The 20,755-nt window shown below is 36.5% G+C and overlaps 1 protein-coding gene across 4 annotated transcripts in view; it reads left to right on the plus strand.

Annotated features, from left to right (window-relative positions):
• The window catches only part of PTPRD (protein tyrosine phosphatase receptor type D), a 507,860-nt gene that overhangs the window by 432,692 nt on the left and 54,413 nt on the right, over nt 1–20,755 (plus strand). For all 4 annotated transcript variants that reach the window (XM_081282603.1, XM_081282605.1, XM_081282604.1 and 1 more), the window contains exons 23-24: nt 3,055–3,178; nt 17,888–18,063. In XM_081282603.1, the coding sequence (XP_081138729.1) occupies nt 3,055–3,178; nt 17,888–18,063 (300 nt within the window). The remainder of the gene's footprint in view (nt 1–3,054; nt 3,179–17,887; nt 18,064–20,755) is intronic.

A 20,755-nucleotide genomic window follows, 5' to 3' on the forward strand; every position in this document is an offset into this window, starting at 1 on the left:
ATCAACGTTTGTTTGATCCGTGTAAAACAAGTATAAATGTAAGCTGCGTCCCATCTGTTTTATCATCCACGTGAAGCCAACCTCATTTTTAAAACTTGATTCCTTATGTAATTGTCCTAGAATGACACAAAATGATAAGTTGGGAAGAAATATCATTCAGAATGGCAAGGTAAAGGATAGTTTTACTTAGAAGTGCTTCATGTGTTGAGCTTCCTCGTTTTGCACTGGCATTCTGGAAGGTTAAGGAACAGAATCACCCCCTAGTAATTCTCAGCTGAGCTCTGAATCCACACAGACCTGAGTTTGGGGATAACTAGGAGTCTGTGAGTGTTGAGCCAAATTACTTAACCATCAAGTATCACAGTTCCTTGTCACAGAGCAGACTCTCAGTAAGATTTATTCAACTAATCTTTCTTTGTTTCAATTTCCTTGTCTGTTAAATGGGGGAAAAATCAATAGTTACCTCATAACAATTGTAAAAATTAAATTATATTGTATCTAAAGCATAATGACTCAGCAGCCATTATTATAATCATCCTGTTACTTGTAGGTCATTTTCTCATGGACCACACTTTAAGTTGAAGCATATTAACATGTGGTACACAGCTCATTTTTCCATTTCCAATTTTTGAACAATGTAGGTATTTAATAAATCACACAGAGGGCTAAGGATATGTGGCATGAGTAGAAATGAACAGGAATTAACCGTGTGTTTGAGTTGATAGATGCAATTTTATTATTATAATGAAATGTATGCCATTTTATACATATGTGGGAAATCTTTGTCAGAATAAAACAAGGTCATCAGAGAGTAATAGAGTAATACCTTTTACCAAAAGCCACTATATATATATCAGTGACCTTAGCATCTTGTTGGGATATCTGAGGGGATGATGTGACTGTGTCTTTATCCAGTAATATTTACTAGTATAAAGTGGAATATTAGTGGTAGTTTTAATTTCAGGATCACGTACTTAATTTCTAAGCCATATGATAAAGGTTATTAAGTATTAAAAATTTTGGTACATGGTACATTGAAGATCTCATACTGTGTTCTCTAACTTCCATGTTATATAGAGAAACTACTCCATGATTTCTCTTTAAGAACTTTTCTCAAAAACATGTGTTCATTAATTCTATTCATTTATTTTTTTTAAATTTCATCAAACTATTTACTAAGCCAGATACAGTGTAGATGCAAAGATCACTAAAGCTATACATGTAAGACTATGACAAGGAATTTAGAGTTTAAGCTATAAACTCACCAGAGCCAGTAGAAGTTCTTAGACAGGGCCTGACTCATCTCTGCACTTTACAAAGCATCTTTGACCACAGTGTGAAGAATGGAATGGAATAAGGGATTAGAGAAGGGATTTCAATGAGATAACACATGCTGAAGTTCTGGATGTAAGGAATGACATTGGGATTGTGGATTTAGGACCAACCTGAGATAGTTTAAGGCAAGTCTTAGTCATTGAATTGAGCTATTTTGTGTAGAGCAGATTCAGAACATGTGAAAACTACTTCCTGGACATGTGAAAACTTCAGCTTCTTTAGCTCATGGATTACTTGGAGAAAATTGTGTTCTGCAGGGGATGGCATACATTCCCTGGAAGAACAAATTAGAAAGTCCCTTGATAACATTATTCTTTAGACCCCAAAGTCATGGATAATTATTTCACTGAATACTTTTCAATGATTGCCTCTTTAGATTAGCACAGGCTAAGAATTAAAAAAAAAAAAGGTTTTATATTCCTTAGTTAATTTGAGACTGCATAGTTATACTTCTCATTTTTTTTTTTTTTTTTTTTTACTATTTGGAAGCTATTTAAGAGTTGACAGGCTTATGTGCTTTACTGTCATGCTATCCATAGAAACTATTCATCTTTAATATGATAGCAATTGTGCATGTTTTACTTTCAACTTCTGCAAATACATGTAAAGGCATAGAAAATATCTAGCATCGAAAATAACTGCTAAAAATTCTATTACCTTTTAAAAAATATTTCACCTGGATAAAAACCTATATTATTATTATTATTGAAACCTTGATTTTGATCACTTAAAATCATGTTTGTTATTATTCAACTCATATTTCCATATAGCATGAAATTAGAAATCTTAAAAAAGGTGTCAGCATCCTGTGATGAAAGAAAAGATGTTTTGATTTCTGGAAATTAACAAGTCCCCTAGAGTCTTATTTGCTCTTGAAATAATAGTTCTACCTATAACATGTGTGTGTATGTATATATGTGTGTATATATAATATTTGTACAATGTTTATGTTAGATTTTTCAGTAATTTTGTTTAAATATTTTGGTTGAATAATTTCTTGGAACATCAAAGAAATTAAAGCTAAAATAAGAAAAGAACTAAACTTGATGAACAATGATAACACAATAGTAAAAGGAAAAAGGATAAATAGAAAAAAAAATACTCTATCTGCATTGGGTTATAAATTTATTTTCTGACTATGATGATTAATTTGACCTCCCTTTGTTTCTGTTATTGTTAGCAGTTTGAGTTGTACAAATTGCCTAGTGATAATTGCCCATAGTATGTTACAAAGAAACAGACAAAACCCTAAGTTGCCATTAAGACATGAGCATGTGGGAGAAGAACAGGCAGCATAGCCGGTGAAAGACTGTTCGAGTTAAAGACTGGGTTTAGGTGCACATAGGAAAGTGTAATCAAGATTAAATAATGTTCACAGAACTAGAAGGAATATCGAACCAAGATAACTACAAGATAACTACAGCAGCAGAGAGGAAAATGGAGAAGTAAAACTAAAAACCTGCCTTTCCAATATTAACAGGACATCCATATTGATTTTTTTTTCTTTTGAATCAATGTTGGTGACTATCACTGTTTCTTACTATGATTAATCATTTTGTGTTATGCTGTTTGCATTAGTGTTCAGCTTCAGAGCTAGAGTGGTCTTGATGGAGTGTGACTTCAGAATTTTCTTTTTAAATCATGTTTGTTACTGTGATAAATGCCTATAATTCTGTGTTATTCACTATTGATTTTGTATGTGCTATTTTTCTTTTAAAGTCAATTGATCCTGGCCAGCAGTTCACATGGGAACATTCAAACTTGGAAGTAAACAAACCAAAGAATAGATATGCAAATGTAATTGCATATGATCATTCCCGTGTTCTCCTATCAGCAATAGAAGGTAAGGAAATGCAGATATTATTAATACTGTTATTTTGGGGGACTTAAGTACATACATGAGAATTTAGGTTTAGCTAACTTATTAGCCATATAGGAAATTACTTACCTAAGATTCATATACAGTTTGTTCTCACTCTTTCCTACACAGATACATCTCATACAGATGCACAGTCTCATTGGTACCATGACACAAGAGCACCATCCCTCATTACCTTATTACTTCCACCCCAGACTTGATACTGTAATTGATGTTTTTATAGGGGAAGCAAATTGGGCTTGGCTTGTTTACTGATGGCTGTTGAAGGGTATGAATGAATAGATGATTGTCAGAAGGAGCCCATAAATGAACTGGCTACTTAAAGAGGGAGAGAGGACTGATTGTTTTTAAATAAATTTGGATATCCACTGGGGAAAGTTTGAAGTTTAGGAGTTGGTGATGTAATTAATATAAATTAAGTACATTGAAAATGTTTGGTGTGTCTAATTTTGGACTGCTTTGGACTGTCTCTCAAAGCTGCAGTGGGAGTATATTCTAGAGGGAATGATTAATTGAGGATTACTCCTGAAACATACCTAGCTCTCCTTCAGAATGCATGGAGAGAGTAGTTTACACTCACCTTTTTCTAGTAGTAAACCCCTTTCCCATGCCATAGTCGAACATTTTAGGAGTCCTTGCTTAATATTCAGCATTTTCTTAGTCTTTGGGGTTATAGTAGCACATTGGATTGAAAAGTCATTAGAAAAACACTTTATCATGCCATTCAAAACCTTCTGTGTATCACGTAGCCAGCCAGGGCTACCACCTATCTCATAACCATGCTCATCCCCACTGGTTCCTCAAGGGCTTTGTGTCCTCTTCAACTGGTAGGCTCACTGCTTACTTTGCTGATATCTTATAAAACAGGGAATAATACTAGCTTCAGACCCAGCTCTTCTCAGGACTTCACAGTTTGGACATTTTCACCTATCTTTGTTCATGTATCTTTCCCTTTTTGTTTTTTGCTTCCAAAAACTATGTTGACTTCCACCTTATCTCATAGCTCAGACCAAGTCCTGCCTGCCTCCATAGTGTCCAAGATTAATTTGAAAGTGGGACTCTGCTTCAAAGCTTTCCTAATAAGCACCAAGGCAATGATACATTTATTTTCAGATTTGGGAGAGCAAGAAATAATCTTTCAGCATTTGAGCAGGTTTATACCTGCTGTCTCCTATCCTCAAAAGGGTGTTGTGTGGTATAAATAGGCTTTTAAAATTCTCACAATTTACTTTTAATGGCGGAAAATGTTATAGGCCCTTTTTTAGTTGATCAAATACACTAGGTGTTCAAGAGTTAAAATCTCTCATCCTGGATTAAGTTCATCAAGTTTCACCAATGCTAGTTTAGGCAGGATAGTGTCAAATAGGTAATTTCTTATTTTCAGGTTGTTTAGAAACTATAATTAGTATATGTAAATGGTTAGAATAGAGGGTTTACATCTTATATGCATATTTCTCATTTTAAAATATAAAAAATAATAACAATTTATCATCTCAGGTCTCTTCAGTTATTTCCATAGTAAATGGAAAGCAAAACCAAGTCACAGAGAAATCATTTTTTTTCATTAGCAAAGTAAGGAAAATTATAGAAATAAAATAGACGAATGTAAGATGAGAATGAATTTGGCATGGAGAGAACTTGTCACTCAGCCTTTGCTATATTATAATGTTATTTCCACTCAGAATTAGGTCACTCAGTACTACTAGCTCCCTATATTTTTGGCACTTTGTCATTATTTTTCTTAACCTGTTATTTTCCACATCTGAACCACGAAGTGTATTGAATAATAATAAAAAAAGAACCTCCTTGAACCTTTATTATGATAGTTGGAAACGTATGCTCATTTGATTCATATGCTATTTTTACAATATAGAAGCAAAAGCACTTGAATCAGACTAGAACCCGCCTTTTTATAGCTCTATACCCACAAATATACCCAAAATCTAGAGCTGACCTAGAAACCAAAAGTCTTTCAATTTGAAGTGTTACACAAAAGGTTAGAGCATTTAATTGAAGTTTATGGGCTGCACAGAAAGCTTTAATCTAGATTACAACCATGAACAACACTTTGTCTTCAACTAAGCCCTAACCAGCGGGTATTTAAGTGTACAGTCAATCATTCTATATCCCAGACCCCAAAGACAGAATGCTGGCGACTGGAACCACATGACCACTACCTGAATCCTCTCCTAGATGGACAGGTTTGCTAGCACAGGACCAGATTTTTTGAGTGTATTAAAATGTTAAGTGACTTCATGCACAATTTGTAACATGTAATGCGTTCCACCTGTGTCACTGACTGAAATGACTTTGGTTGAGGGCCTTAATTTGGGCATTTTAGTAATTCTTCCAATAGAGCTAGCCTCTCTCTCCTTATTATACTGCAGAGTGATCTGACAGATACTAGAGAAAACACTAGAATTGGCTACGGCGATTCATGTTGTCTTTGTCTTTGCTTAATAGAGCAAACTTTTACTTCCATTGAGAAGATGACAGGGGGAAAATATACAGAACTGGGAATTGTGTGTGGGCACCAACGTACTCATTGAACTTCTTGAAAGCAGTGACATTTCATGACATGTTTCCAAATCACACTCATTTTATTTATGCTGAGAAAAATGCGGAATGAATTCAAGAGAGTTCTAAATACAAAAGCCTTTCAATTGTTGAATTATAATCACTGTAGAAACTCAATTGCATTTTTGACAAATCCAATTACCACAGGGATACCCTCCATGTTTAAGCGGTTCTTAAGATAAAATAGTAATTCTTAAATAAGAGAGGTAATAGGAGTTATTTTAATGGTTTAAGAATAAATATTTTCAAATAAAGATCAAAGGGAAGCTAATACTGATATATGCACAGTCACAAAATACAATATGCTAATCTCATAATCCAAAATTGTTCATAAAGTATACTTTTATTAAAGCAGGAAAAGAGACAAATGAAAAGATGAAGAACAAGGAAATCTGAGTTTGGGGCATAAGTCTGTCACTAACTAGCTAGGTAATCTTGACTTTATGATTATCACTAATCTCTTTATTCCTGAATTCTAAGTGTTTGTCTTATATAGTTTTTGTATCAGTTATTTATTTATAGAATACAGCAACCTAATGAGGTAGTGGCATAAATATATTACTTGATTAAAAAAAGTACCCATTAGAGACGAGAAAACTGAAGTTCAGAGAATGAGCCCAGAGTTGTTCCACAAAAAAATAATGTAGCTCACATTAGAATCCAGATCTTCTGGTTCCTCCACTGACCCACACCAAAAAGGAAGCTTTCCCACTGATAGAGGATGTCTGTCCTCTATCCACTGACAGAGGATAGACTATGCCTAAGCCAGTTAGTATGGATCTAAAAGCCCAGCCTTATCATTTGACATTAGCCCCCTATGGATAATGCAGGCATTACATTTTGTAATTTCACTTTGTTTTATCATATGAGTAACCTGATATACTGACACAATATGGGAACATCAGTGATCCAAATGCATCAGAGTCACAGCACTGCAAATAAGTACAAGTGCATCTCTACCTGACTCTAGGTGATCTTCTCACTTCAACTGCCTTCATATACTTCTCTAATTTCTCATAAACCCAGGAATATCAATCAGTGGCAGATTATTTATTGTAATGCCTTATAACTAGCAAAAATTAATTATTGCAGTTCTAGATTTTTTAAAAAAGAGGTTTTTGTTCTAAAATATAATTAATGTTCATGGCTGCCAGTGCCTTATTTTCCTTAGTAGGATTATAATTAACATTTCACTTGAAAAGCCATATTGGCATGATTTTTTTAAGTTGTTGGCCAAGTCTAAATATAAAGCAAAATTAAAGTGCTACTTTTCAGTTCGGCAGCAAAGATAAATTTGTAACAGTCATGGTGATCTGGGTAGCTGTTGTATGGTGGATACCTGTCATGGATTTTATATGCATTACCTACCCTGTTCAAAACAACATTAAGTCTAATTATTAATCAGAATTTACAGATGAGGAAACTGGAACATAAAACAAAGTTAAAGAACTTTTAAGATCAATAGCTAGACAGTGGCAGAGCCAAAATGCTAGTTGGTTAGATTCAAGGCTGCTGTTCTCCCCAGTACAAGATTTAGGCCAACAGTCCCTTTCTCAGCTTTGATGGCTGTGCCTGTATGTCATATCTAACTCAATTTAAGGTATATTGGGAAGAATGCTGGATAAGAAGATGGGAAATTGGAAACTAAATCCTAATTTAAGCAGCTGTATGACTTTGGCATGTCACTTAATGCAATTGACAATAACTCTTTGGAAGAGTTGGATCCATTATGAATTTGACAAACATTTTAAATCCCTCTTGAAAACAAAGGGTACTCACACACTATATTTGCACACTCATTTCAGGGAGTTTGTGGACACTCAAGTCTCTGCAAGCCCATTCTCCTGTTTAGAAATTCCTGACTTATTCTATTTCCTCAGAAATCTAGGTTGCATACCACCCTTCCAGCTATCTCTGAAATTTTGAATGTTTATTCTAAATCCTCAGCTCAAAAGACAAAAAGTAAATCATAGACATCAAGGAATTGGCTCCTTCTACAAACACCCCTCCCACACACACACACACATACACACTTAAACTAGTAGGTTTATTCTAAACAGGTTTATTGGCTGGTGTGTGACTCTCACCAAAACAGGTATAAATAGTTGGATCTATGAGAGATTCAGAAATGATAAATAATAAGCTCCAGAATGATATATGTGTTTTTCTTAGCATTGCTTATTTATTTGATTTTTTTTAAACAAATGCTTGATAATATATGGGGTTGAGTCTATACCTGTTTGTACTGTTATAAAAAACTGCCTCAAATTGGATAATACAGAAACAAGAAATTTCTCATATTTCTGGCGTCTGTCACATCCAGGACCAAAGTGCTAGTAGGTTTTAAGTCTGTTGAGGGCCTGGTCTCTCGATTTTAAAATGGTACCTTGCTATCACATCCTCCAGAGTAGGGGACACTGTGCCCTTGGGTGGCAGGAGGGTTGGAAACCCAATCCTTCCAGCTTTTTCTAAGGACCCTAATCCTATCCCTGATGGCTCTGCCATCATGATTTAATCACTTCCTAATGTTTCCACCTGTCAACATTATCATATTTAGCAATTATGTTTCAGTATGTAAATTTTGTGAGATACATGCAGACCATAGCAGTCTGTTTTAATTTTTCTCTTGGGTGGGTGCATATATTTAAAACTTCGAAATATAAACATATTCACTTCATCTCTTTGATGAGTGCCTTCTGAAGAGGGTGTATCTCCTCTCAAGAACTTCTTTCCTATTAAAGCTTCCTAGGCTGCTCTTGCTTCTGAAGAGCTTGCTTACATGGGTTATTGTGTCTTAGTTTCCTAATCTGTGTAATGGGATCCCTAACAATATCTATCTCCTAGAGTTACTAGAAGGAATAAATGTATATAAAACCCTCACCAAGGAAATGCCTGATACATATTGGTAACTATTAAACTCATCATTAGTGCTATGAATTTTATTACTACTATATAGATGGGTCCTTTTATCCTCAGATGGGATTTCTTTTCCATATGATCTATGGAAAAATTAACAATACCCAAATGAGAAAACTGCATATATTTGGAGTACTCCACGAAGCAAAAGAAAATATTAGTGCTTGATAAATGGAAACCAGACCCATAATAGCATTACAAATTTCAACAGGGGGAAGAATGTGTTATTTTAAATGGAAATTCAGAATAGATCATCTGCTGTTGAATTTGCATAATAGCAATTCAAAAAAAAAATCCAAGTGTAAATAACATAGATGATGTTGCAGCAACTTGATTATTTGTGAGATGGGCAATTTAGCACCTTTAAAATGAGAAAACATCTCACAGGAAATCACTACCCCTAAGATAAATCTAATTAAAGAAGTCAGGACTAGAAACTACTGATGTTCCACTGTTGTGTGGATTTCGCCATTTGTCACTGTGCTGGAGCCTACGTTTCAGCTGTGTTGTATCCACTCTTCCACGGGGCCCAGAAAATCCATGCCGATTCATTTAAAACAGCTGTCAGCACATGTTAACATATTCTGCAGTTGCATTTCATATCCATGATTGTGAAATAGCTTCACTTCCCCACCCCCAGACCATATCTAGTGATCTGATGTGTTTTTCCAAAACAAAAATACCCCAGGAAAATAAGTAAATAACAATCTACCCGACATTTTCTAATAGAATGTTAATTATAGTGAATATAAACGTTCTACATGAAGCCCTGCCATCAAAAAATTAAAAATATTTGCCTGAGTGTAGAATTCCTTTGATAGTTGCTTTGTGTCCTTTCCCACATCACCTCAGTAAAGAATGACCCCTTTTTCCTCCTCCTGGCTTCTTGCCTCTCTTCCTCCCTCCTAATCACTTGTGAATAGTTTGTGGGGTGTGTGGTGTTTGTTTTATTCTGCTCTTGAAATTCTATTTAAAGTACGGAGGGAAGTGTGTTAAAATATATACCCCATTTTTTAAAAAAAATCCTTATTTTTATAAATCTCATCTGGTTATTGACAGAATTCATTTTTCTCACATTGTTCAGAACCTCAGTCATTGATCTAGGAGGACTTCACAATTTCGCTCTTTCACTTTTCAAGTTAATTGTTTACAAGTGTGACACAGCTTAATCCTTTCATTTCAGTTTTTTTTTTTTAATACATAAAAGTAACTCTCTTCTTCAGGAGAAGTGAATGGACATATTTTTATAGCTTAATTTGTCTTAAGTAGCAAGCAAGATGGGAATTAGCCTTGGAAATTTAGAACAATTTCACAGGATGCTTGCAGTCTTTGTAAAAACAATCTAATTAGAGCTGTTTGAGTGGCATCTTCTCCTTCATGTTGTCGAACAAGTGTGTGGAGATGTTATTCCCCATCTCCTCCCTTACCATAGGATCCATAAAGAGGAGAATAATTTAAAGAGATGGCTAGTTATATTATTTTTTTGGTTGTTATTGTTTTGATTTTTTTATTCTTTTTCTAAGGGGCTCATTGAAGACTAAATCAGAAAGCTCTGGAAATGAGTTTATTTTTATCTCTGTTGCCTTCAGTTGAGTGGAATCTTTTTCATTTTTATTATCCACCTATGCAGATTACTATAATGCATCTACACTTCTCTGAGGCTGTAGAAAAGCCTACATCATCTGTGGTATGGCTCTATTTGAACACATGCACAGCTTGTAGATTGCTGGAAAGCTGTAAAATAATTAATTTTATCTGCTCTGCTAATTTTTTTTTTCTTTTTTAAATATAGAAGCTGGAAAGGAGCCTTCCAGAATTAGAATTACTTTTCATCAATGGAGTATTTAGGAATGTGTGGGTTTATTTCATCTCTGCTTATTACATCAGTCATAATATCTAGAAATTTCAAGTGCATTGACTCTTGATTCTCATGATGATTGTTGATTTAAGGATGTTATGATGATGATGATGTTTTATATATTAGTGATGAAACAATTGCGGATCTGAATGTTTCCCATAGACACAGCTCCAAGAAGCATATCCCATGCTTGTTTCTATCTTATTGCTAGATGGAGTCCTATAACAACAGCATCCTTATTAATATAAGCTTATTGGGCCACAACTTTGATGTGGCTGGAAGGTATACTGCAATGGCTCAAAGTCTTGGGTTTTGTTTGTTTGTTTGTTTGGTTGGTTGGTTGGTTGGTTTTGGATTTTTTTTTAAGGAAAATATAAGTCTTAATAAGAAATGAGTTCTTTCTATCACAGGTGCTCATAATCCTCCAACCTGTATAGCTGATCTTGCTGGGTATTCAAAGACAATTCGTTTACCCACCTCCTTTCCTTTGCCCATCCTCAAAGCCCAGCCACCTCAGCAGTGCAAAGGTATAGAAAGTCAAACAGAGAAGGACACAGAACAGTGAGAAAGTGCACGTTGGGTTCACCTGTGCTTTGAATGTGATCTAGTCCCCCATGAGCTCACTGTAATGAGCTACATGCCCACAGAGCAAGGCATGCTTTTGTAAAAATTGCTGTGCATTCTGTAGAAACAGGGAGGCTAATTCACCAAATTGAAGTTACATCAGGGGATACTGCAGCACCATGTCTTTGTAAGAAAGGTTTGTTTTCTCTGATGTGTTGCAAAGAAAATCTTTCATTTTGCCAATTCTGATGCAGCCATGGGTGACTGCCGTGGTGCAAGGGAAAGAAGGCCTGAGTCTTTTGAAATTACATTAATTTACTCTTAAATTATTATTGAATTTTGTTTTTCTATTTTCTGTTTCTTGAGTTAGCTGTTATCAGCAAAGTAAATTTCTTCTGCATTGTGGGTTGTAAAAATTGCAGTCTGGGTTTTAAGCAGCTATTCATTATTGTTAGGGTTTTTTTATTTGTTTGTTTGTTGGGAAGGAAGAGGACATGTGAGTTACCAAATAAAAGGTGGCTTTTGTGTTGATTTGGGTCACAAGTCCTTCTGTCTTACAACAGGGAAAAAACTGGTTTACCAAAGAACAGTTTCTTTTTAACACAAACTTTACCTCATTAAGGATTTGTAGAACTTAAAGGAAATAAATATACTTAGGTTTATCAGCCACAGTGTAAGGTGGACCCCAGTAAGGCATTCAGCAGAGTGCCCTCTCCATCTCTCCCATGCAGTCAGTTCATCACTGTAGCCACGATGGAGTGCACCTTCCTTCCAAGGCTGCCTTGGACTCATTCTCACCTTCTTTCCACAAAGAGACCACCTGCCAGCCTTGTACCACCATTTCCTCTTGTTTTTTAAATTGTTGAGTTTTACCCCACCAGGTTCCAATCAAGATTTTGAAGGATCAATCTCACTGAAAACTCTCATCTCAGCACATCAGAGGTAGAAGCGATAGGAATCAGCTTGAAAGAGCATCAGAGTGTGTTCCTACCTAATCTGAGAGATACAAAGACTCTATTTATCTTAAAATAACTTCATAGAAATTTCCAAATCCACACAGGTTAAGAATACCATGGAGAGGCATCTTATTTTAGAACTCAAAAGGACTTGAGTCCATTTGTCCAACATTCCTTTCTTAGCAGATAAGCAATCACTGATCTGGACCAGTTGAGTGGTTAAATGTCAAAGAACAAACACCCAGCAGCCCTGGACATGGGTCCCAGTTTCTTGATCAACTTCTAAATTCTTAGCAAGAGCTTAGGATTGTTCCAGGACTCTCTAAAAGGCACACAGGATTTCCCCTGCATCGTGCAATTTGAAAGTGTGAACATTCATCTTATGATTACTTAATTTCACATTAACAAAATAATTTATGTACTACTTGGGGAATGCTTTTTTACCTAACATCAAGACATAAGGATTTATTATAAACCTTTTTTAATAGCAAACACTCTTTTAACAAATCTTTTCAAGCCAAATTCTGTCCAGAAAATCTAATTCATAACAACTTGAATAGCAATTAATCCTTCTCAGATTAGTAGGAAAAAGTACTCTTGTTTTTACCCTGACCTGACAAAACAACTCAGGTGGCATATCCTTTGACATTGTTACATGGTTTCAAGATTTTAAAGCATTCTTCAATACCAAATTATTCATCACAAATACTCTTTCAAACAGAATATCTTTATATTTCTGAGTAGTCCCTTTCCTGGTAATATTCAAACACATGCAGAAACAATGTCAGGGCCCTAACCAGTTAAGCTTATGTTTGGATGAAGAAAAACGGTATTGTCCTTGGACTTGGGACTCACAGTAAAGTTGCCAAAGTTTGGCAGACCACTGAGAATATGGTTAAGTCACAAGTCCATGACAAAGTTTTTTCCCTGAAAACTTTAACTAGCAATTGCCAACAAATAGAAGGAGAGCCTACAACTTGCCTAATTCTTCTTGAATAGGTGTTTGCTATGCATGAATAACACCAGAGCATAGCTCTACCCAGCCATCACCTCATCACTGGCTCTGTTAGTTTTAAAAGCTCAAGTTTACAGTTCCAAGTTTACTTACCCCAACATACCAACTCAGGTCAGTAATGGTTTAAAGTGCCCCAATAAAAAAAGTCTATTAACTGATAAAATATAACACAGGAATGGGTCATATTGATATAATATGCCATTAGTCCAGCCTCAGGTAGACTAGAATGATAAACATGTATGGTGTTGGAACAGCTACCTGACTGTTATTAATTAGAGAATGTATTTGAAACTAAACATATGAAAACCTACTTATAAATGTAGTCAAGCCATAGAAATGGACAGGTTTTGGATCTGAGCTGCTCTTTTTGAACATGATGTTAAGACCAGGAGACTGCAGGAGTCAGATCCTACAGTGGAGCCAGTCTGTCCTAAGATTATGAATGTGACTAACAGAAGGTGAACATTTTTGTCGTATCCCTGTTGTTTTTATAACTCTTCCCCCACTGAAAACTAAAAGGAAAAAAAAAATTCCCAAGCCAAACACTGTTAGTAGAATTAGAAGAAGGTCTCCTTGACTCCAAGAAAGAAAGGCAGTCAGCTAAATTATCGTAATTCTATATTCTTTCAGCACTGTATTTCAAGTTAGGCTCCATCTATCAGAGCCCTGAAGCAGTTCAATTAATTCTCACACACTTGTATTAGGAGTACACTCTGATTAGTGTTGCATTAGCAGATGCAAATCATTTTCTGGAGAAAGCAGGGAATTGAAAATTAAATAAACAAATATGCATTGCTTGGAGAAGGTCACCCCCCAAAACGGGAAAAAAAATTGTGTTGATCAAGCCTACCAGCAAAAAGCATCCTCATCAAGAGTCTGAAGAAGCATTTCATGGCACCAAAACATTCAGAAAGCCAGCATATTGTGTACTTTCACAAGCTTTGTTGAAAAACCTTTCGAAATATGTCACATTGAAAACCGGGGTCTCGTCTACTTGAAACAGACTGCTGTTTAACTTTAGCTTCCAATCTGGGGTTAATATTTTTAGAAGGACAAGCCACCACCCTTCCCAAAATATTTTCTCATTCATCTCTCTGCACAGCTTGTTATGTTGGGTTGTATGGATACAGGAGTCAGTAGATCTTAGAGCCATATCTCATCTCCACCTTGCAAAGGACTGTGGGAGCAAATTTGCCTGAATTGTCTTTCTGCCAGAGTGGATAAAAGAATTTGCCAGAAGGAGGCTTTCATGATAGGTATTACCTCCTTATAGACAAGTGCCAAAATTAAGTGGAGCTTCAGCATTATTGTCAAGATGTCAACATTAGCCTAATAATTAGCTCCCCTGGGTATTGAATTTTTTTATTTCAAATTTTCTTCCTTTCAAAATATCAAGTCCTAAATCCTTAAAGCATTTGGGGGTACATTAGTGATCCCAGGTGCTTAGTCATTTGGGGATTGAACTTTTAAATTCTTAACCCTAGCAAGTATGGCCATTATTCAGTATCAACCTCTCCCCCCTCAAAAAATTTTATTATTCAAACTTGAGCAGCACATCAAAACAAAATTCATTACATAATAACTGATAAAAATGTATGCAAAGAGGATTGGGTGTGTTTGATTTCCTTCCTTTAGAGATGAGTCTCTCTTTGTACCTCCTCCTTGGCCCCAGATGCGTTTTTCAGAGACAGTTGTTAACATTGATAAGGGGAAAATGGCCTTGTGCCCAGTTGATACTTTTCTGAGTCATTTAACCCATATTTCTTCATTCTGAATTTTCTTGGAAAAAAAAGTTTTTTGTATGTTGACAACTGAGACATTCCCTTAGACAGAATCCTTTTTTCCCCCAGTCAATTCTTTAGTGTTATTAACTGCAAAATTAAAATATTGAAAGTAGACTTTCCCTGTTTTATAAAGTGGATTCATTCTTGGCTCAGAATCAAATCCTGTGGACATGTGAGATGCATGCACTTCCCAGTGGCTGTAATCTGAGGATTTTATTTAAACTGTCCTTTGAATCTACAGTAATTTGGTGTTGGGAAGGAATAGGATCTTTATCAACAAAGGGCTGCCAGAACCCCAACTGCTTCTTGAGTAGCTATAATTGATGAATAATGTTACAACCAACCGTGCGTTTCAGTTTTTGCTCAAAAGGCTTTTCAGCTAATGCTGGTGGTATTCCATATCCATGTGTTCATCTCAGAGTGCAGTAGTTTCCATCTGATTTTCATTACTTTTCTTGAGAGGATCAGTTTTACAAGTGGAATCAGGAAAGCAGTCAAAGTAATTGCAAGTGGCAATCAGTGAAATATAACAACTTTTAGCTTGGGAACACATGTTCTATTATAAAGAAAAAAAATATTTTCCCATAATTCCAAGACTTGTATTTTCCCAGGGCTAAAAAGAACAAAGCGTGGGTTCTAGGCTTCCTTTCATCACATGCTGATTCCCTGAGAAGTGCTTCTTCCTCTCCAGGGATAGAAAAGGCATTACCTCCCAAGGAAACCCAGCCCCTTTTTTTTAAATTCCGATTATTTGAAAATGCTTTGTTGGAGTTGAAATTCCTTCCTCTATTGTTATTTCCTCTATAATTGAAAAGTTGAGTCTCCACAGAGTACATCTGAACTTATCTTTTGATGTCTCTGGCTGTTCTCATCCCCAACTCCTAACTTTTCCTATGCTGTTTTCATGTGCATTCCTTTCTCTCATTGAACGGTTTTGATTTCCTTAGTAACTCTGGTCATTCTCTTTAGAAGCATCCCAATTTTGTCCATATCCTGTTAAAGGTATTATGCTAAAGAAAAGTTAGACTTCAAACCAGAATACATGCATCGAAGTATAGCTCTCTATTTGCTAAATGTTGGACCTGTGCAAGTTATTCTTTTCTTGTCATGAGAGGTAGAAAGGATGAATAAAAGAGATGGTATAGTGATCAGAACAGGTGGTAAACTAGTTAACTGACAGTTAAGGATTTATTACCTGTAATAGTGGCATGAAGGGTTGTTACGGGAGTTCTGAGGTCTTGGGGGCTCAGGGCAGGTCTGGATGGAGGCTGCTTGTTGTAGGGAATAGATGGCAAGAAGGTGGGAGAGTGATGTTTTCTGACAACTGAAGCAGGTCAGGGCCTAGAATATAGAAGCGGAGTGAAATTAGATGCATCTGGAGAAGCCCAGGGCATTGTAGGAAGGGTTGAAAGTTTGGATTTTATTTGGGTTATAATGGAAAGCCATTGTTGGGGTTGAGGAAGAGGAGTTACAATATCTCAAGTATGTTTTTAGAAATTGTTCTCATGTTAGATGGAGAAAGACAAAAGTCAAAGTGAGTCAGTGAGGAGGCAATTGTCCTAACCCAAAGATAGGTTCATGTGCTACTTCCTAACAACCCCAGGAGAGTTGAATGAGAAGCAGTGCTCACTAGAGGTTTGAGGCAGACAAGCCCATGGACTGCCTGTGATTAAACTCCACTTCAGTGCTCGCTTCGGCAGCACATATACTAAAATTGGAACGATACAGAGAAGATTAGCACGGCCCCTGCGCAAGGATAACATGCAAATTCGTGAAGCGTTCCATATTTTTAAAGAGAGAGAGAAGGGAAATTGCATGGTAAAGGAAGGAGACCCTTATTGTTATACAAAATTACATATAAGAGGAAGTGAGGGGAAAGGGGAAAAAACAACAAGAGAGAGAAATGAATTACAGTAGATGGGGTAGAGAGAGAAGATGGGAGGAGAGGGGAGGGGAGGGGAGGAGAGGGGATAGTAGAGGATAGGAAGGGCAGCAGAATACAACATACACTAGTATGGCAGTATGTAAAAAAGTGGATGTGGAACCCATGTGAATCTGCAATATGTATACAGGGTAAAAATGGGAGTTCATAGTCTGCTTGAATCAAATGTATGAAATATGATATGTCAAGAGCTTTATAATGTTTTGAACAACTAATAATAAAAAAAAAGAATTTGTATTTTAACAAAATAAATAAATAAATAAATAAACTCAACTTCACCCATGTAGGCAACTTGGCCAAGTTTTTTTTTTTTCTCTTATGTATACCTGTTTCCTCCTCTATGAAAGGATAATCATGTCAGAACTTTGTGCATATTGCTGTGAGGACTAGAAGAGTTTACATGAGTTACCTCTTAGCTGAATCTTCAGCAAATGTTTTGTTATTGTGACATGTGCCACCCTATTTTTGCTTTTTCCAATTCAGACATTCCTTTATTTAATTATTGTGTGGAAATGGGAAAGAACATGAGTAAGAAATGTGACCAGATTGTTTATTGTCCTTTGTGAACTTTTTTTTTCATTGTACTGAAGATTAGACCTAGTGCTTACAATCTACCACTGAACTATATCTCCAGATTCTCTTTATTTTTTGAGACAAGGTCTCGCTGAGTTGCTGAGGATGTCGTTAAACTTTCAGTTCTGTCTCAGCCTCACAGTAGCTGTGATTATAGGCACGAGCCACCTTACCTGGCTGCCAACTACTTTTTGCTTGGAAAAAAGGAAAAACAGAGAGCCTTGGAGAGAAAACGCATCCTGTGGGCCATCTATTGTATTTTTCTTTCTTTGGTAATGTACCTTGCCATATTATAAATACCTTGAACATTTTTTAATGATGGCCTTGATAAGACCTATTTTTAATCTTGCTTAAAACCCAAAGTTCAATATATTGTGACTCCTCTAGAATAATATGGAGCGCTAATATAGCATTGCCATTAGGTGATACCCAGGTCATTCCCTCTGGCAATATGTTCACCTAGTTGAATGACATTCCTTGTTTTACAGGCATCCCAGGAAGTGACTATGTGAATGCCAACTACATAGATGGCTATAGGAAGCAAAACGCCTACATCGCCACACAGGGATCCCTTCCTGAAACATTTGGGGACTTTTGGCGAATGATATGGGAGCAGCGGAGTGCCACCGTTGTCATGATGACAAAGCTAGAAGAAAGATCCAGGGTAAGAACAAATTGTGCACTTCCTCAGGGTCTTCCCTCTGAGAGCTTCTGTGTTGCCTGTTTTATTCTGTTCAGAATCCAACCTAAGGCTGAACATTTTCTGACAGATACTAATTGTGAATGAGTATCAACAACTCTGATTAAGCTCTTCTTTAAAACTCATAGAATTTCAAAAAGGAAATTCTACCATGTTTGTGGTTGCTAAAAGGAAAAAAGTAGCATTCAAGCTCATAGACAGCTTGGTTTGACCAACTAAAATCATCTTGAAGCTCTTCTTAAAACTCATATTGAATGAGAACCCAGAGGTTTGGGGGAGAATCCCACTGGTATGTACTTCGCAAAATTTTCCACTTTTTCTTTCTCGCAATCTAAATCTAAAAATCCCTGTAAAAGAAGCTCTTACTTAAATTATTCAAAGTAGCATAAATTAATTCAGGGAAGCCAGAAAAACGATGTGGCTTAACACAAGGCCAAGAATACACATAAATGTGTTGAGGTCATTTTGCTAATTTAGACTTTTTTTTTCCAAGTCATTGCTTGTTAAGATTCACAAAAGGAGTTTTATTAATCATATGGATCCAATATTAGGGTGCATGGCACACTGATTAAATGCCATTGATTTGGAAAATGAAGACATAATGCACAAGCAGTGTGCCTTGTTCCCCTCTACATGGGCAAATTTTATTGCATCTGATGAAAATCTTTAGCTTTGAGAGTTGAAGGAAAGGGGTCTCTGAAAACTCACTGAAGACACATGTGTGCTCCTTGAAAGTTGGGACTGATCAAGGTGGAGTTTGAGGCCACAGGTGATAGCTCTGTCTCTCTGGTCATGGTAGTCTCAACAAGCATACTTAGAAGGAAGCCAAAGCTCAGTTCCCCACTTGACAATTGAGATTGCTTAAGCTCAACCCTGGCAGCGTCTCTTAGCCCAGGTTTGTACATGAGGGATGAGTTAAAGGCCACCCAGGAGATTGATAAGGGAAAAGTTCACATGTAGGAAAATATTAAAAAGCTGCAACTGTTACCTTAAAGATGGAAAATCAAAAGGTATGATACAGGCTGGTTTAATAAACCTAGAAAGCAATGCAGTCTTTTCAAAATTTCAGAATTTTGAAATACTGTCTGAAATGAACTTATATAAAAATGGCCATAGTGCTAATGACAAATATTTCATGTTTCCAATGAAAGCCCTAATCAAATAATATAAATGGATTCATTATTGATTGGTACTCAGGGGTATCCCTATATAGCAAGTGGTTTCTTTAAAAACAACCCTGACCTAAATATTTATGCTTGAATATAACCGTTAATGATTTTAACAATATCTAACGTGTTAAATGCATTGATGTTTCATAAAAACTGTGAGATAAACACTAGTATGAACTCCACATTACATACAAGTATACTAAAGCCCAGAACGAAAATTACAAAAGGTTGCCCAAGGTCATTGAGCTACCAGGGTCAGAGATATGAACTGAAGACAGACACTCTGGCTCCAGAACACACATGCTTCACCATCAAGCCACACTGCCTGGTGACTCTTCTGTTAAGCTGAGACAGCTGAACTATTCTATTACAGCATGCATGTAAATCCATCCTACCCAGTCTGCTCTGCCTAGAGATACCAGCTGGTAACAAGCAGTCATTTGCAAAAGCTGTTTTCAGTAAAACACACATTTTATCTTGACACTGCAGGCCTTCATTAAACTGTGCACAGAAACTTGTTTTGAAATAACCAAATGAAATTCTGCCCCTTTTCTCCCTAATTGCTTCTAATAATAAAGTTAGTTCTGACTGCCCCCACTGCCACTGCAACATCTGATGGTAATGAGCAGTTCTTGGCGGAAGGCATTGTGACTTAAATACCTTCGGTTTATCTTTCTATTGCAGACTACCTTTCCCACCCCCTCCAACAGAGGAACTTATTTGGAAGTTACTAAATGAACCTTTGTTTGCTCCCTTCATTAATTACTCTTTGCTCTTGCAAGTTAGCTTTCTTCTTTGTTAAATGGCCTAAGGAGGCCAATTAAAATGCTGTCTTGTGATTTTTATTCTGTGGCGGTTCAGCCTGTACCCAAACTTGAGATGACCTGCATAAACCAGCAGGCAGTTTGGGAGTCTGGGTCATCATGAATCTGAAGATACAAATGAGCCCTGACCCCTGACACCAGTAAGCTCTTTGTTCCCCATTCTAGAACACTTGGGGAGAAGTGTCCAAATGTCACTGGGAGTTTGAACAAAAACACTGGTGCCTCCATTGTCTCATCTGCTCTTCTGTCTTCCTCTCTCACATCCTCCTGCCTCACCCTTTCCCTGTCCAGTTGCTTTTTCCCCCTGAAGTAACATGAAGAAAGAGGATGGCATTTCTAGACTCTCAAACAAGAACTTGGATTAAATTGCACTATAAAAACAATGTTATAAATAGTGGTTAGTTGTTACTGAAATATATAGCTCCATATTTTAGGAACGTTATGGGTTGTGTGGGCTGACCTGGGAACCCAAGCAAATTCTCAATTCCCAGCAGCCAACTTCAAAGCAGACATTTGAACCTGCCTGGCTCTTCTCAGAAACTGCCCTGGAGTCTCCCCCATAAAGGGAGGTAGTCCAGGTAGTTTAAACAAACCATCCTTCCAATGACTGAAATTTTATTATTTAGATTAAGGCTCAGGTTCTCACAATAATATTCACCCCAT

This window comes from Spermophilus citellus (assembly GCF_964194105.1).
Source record: "Spermophilus citellus genome assembly, chromosome: 2".
In the NCBI taxonomy this organism is placed as follows: Eukaryota; Metazoa; Chordata; class Mammalia; order Rodentia; family Sciuridae; genus Spermophilus; species Spermophilus citellus.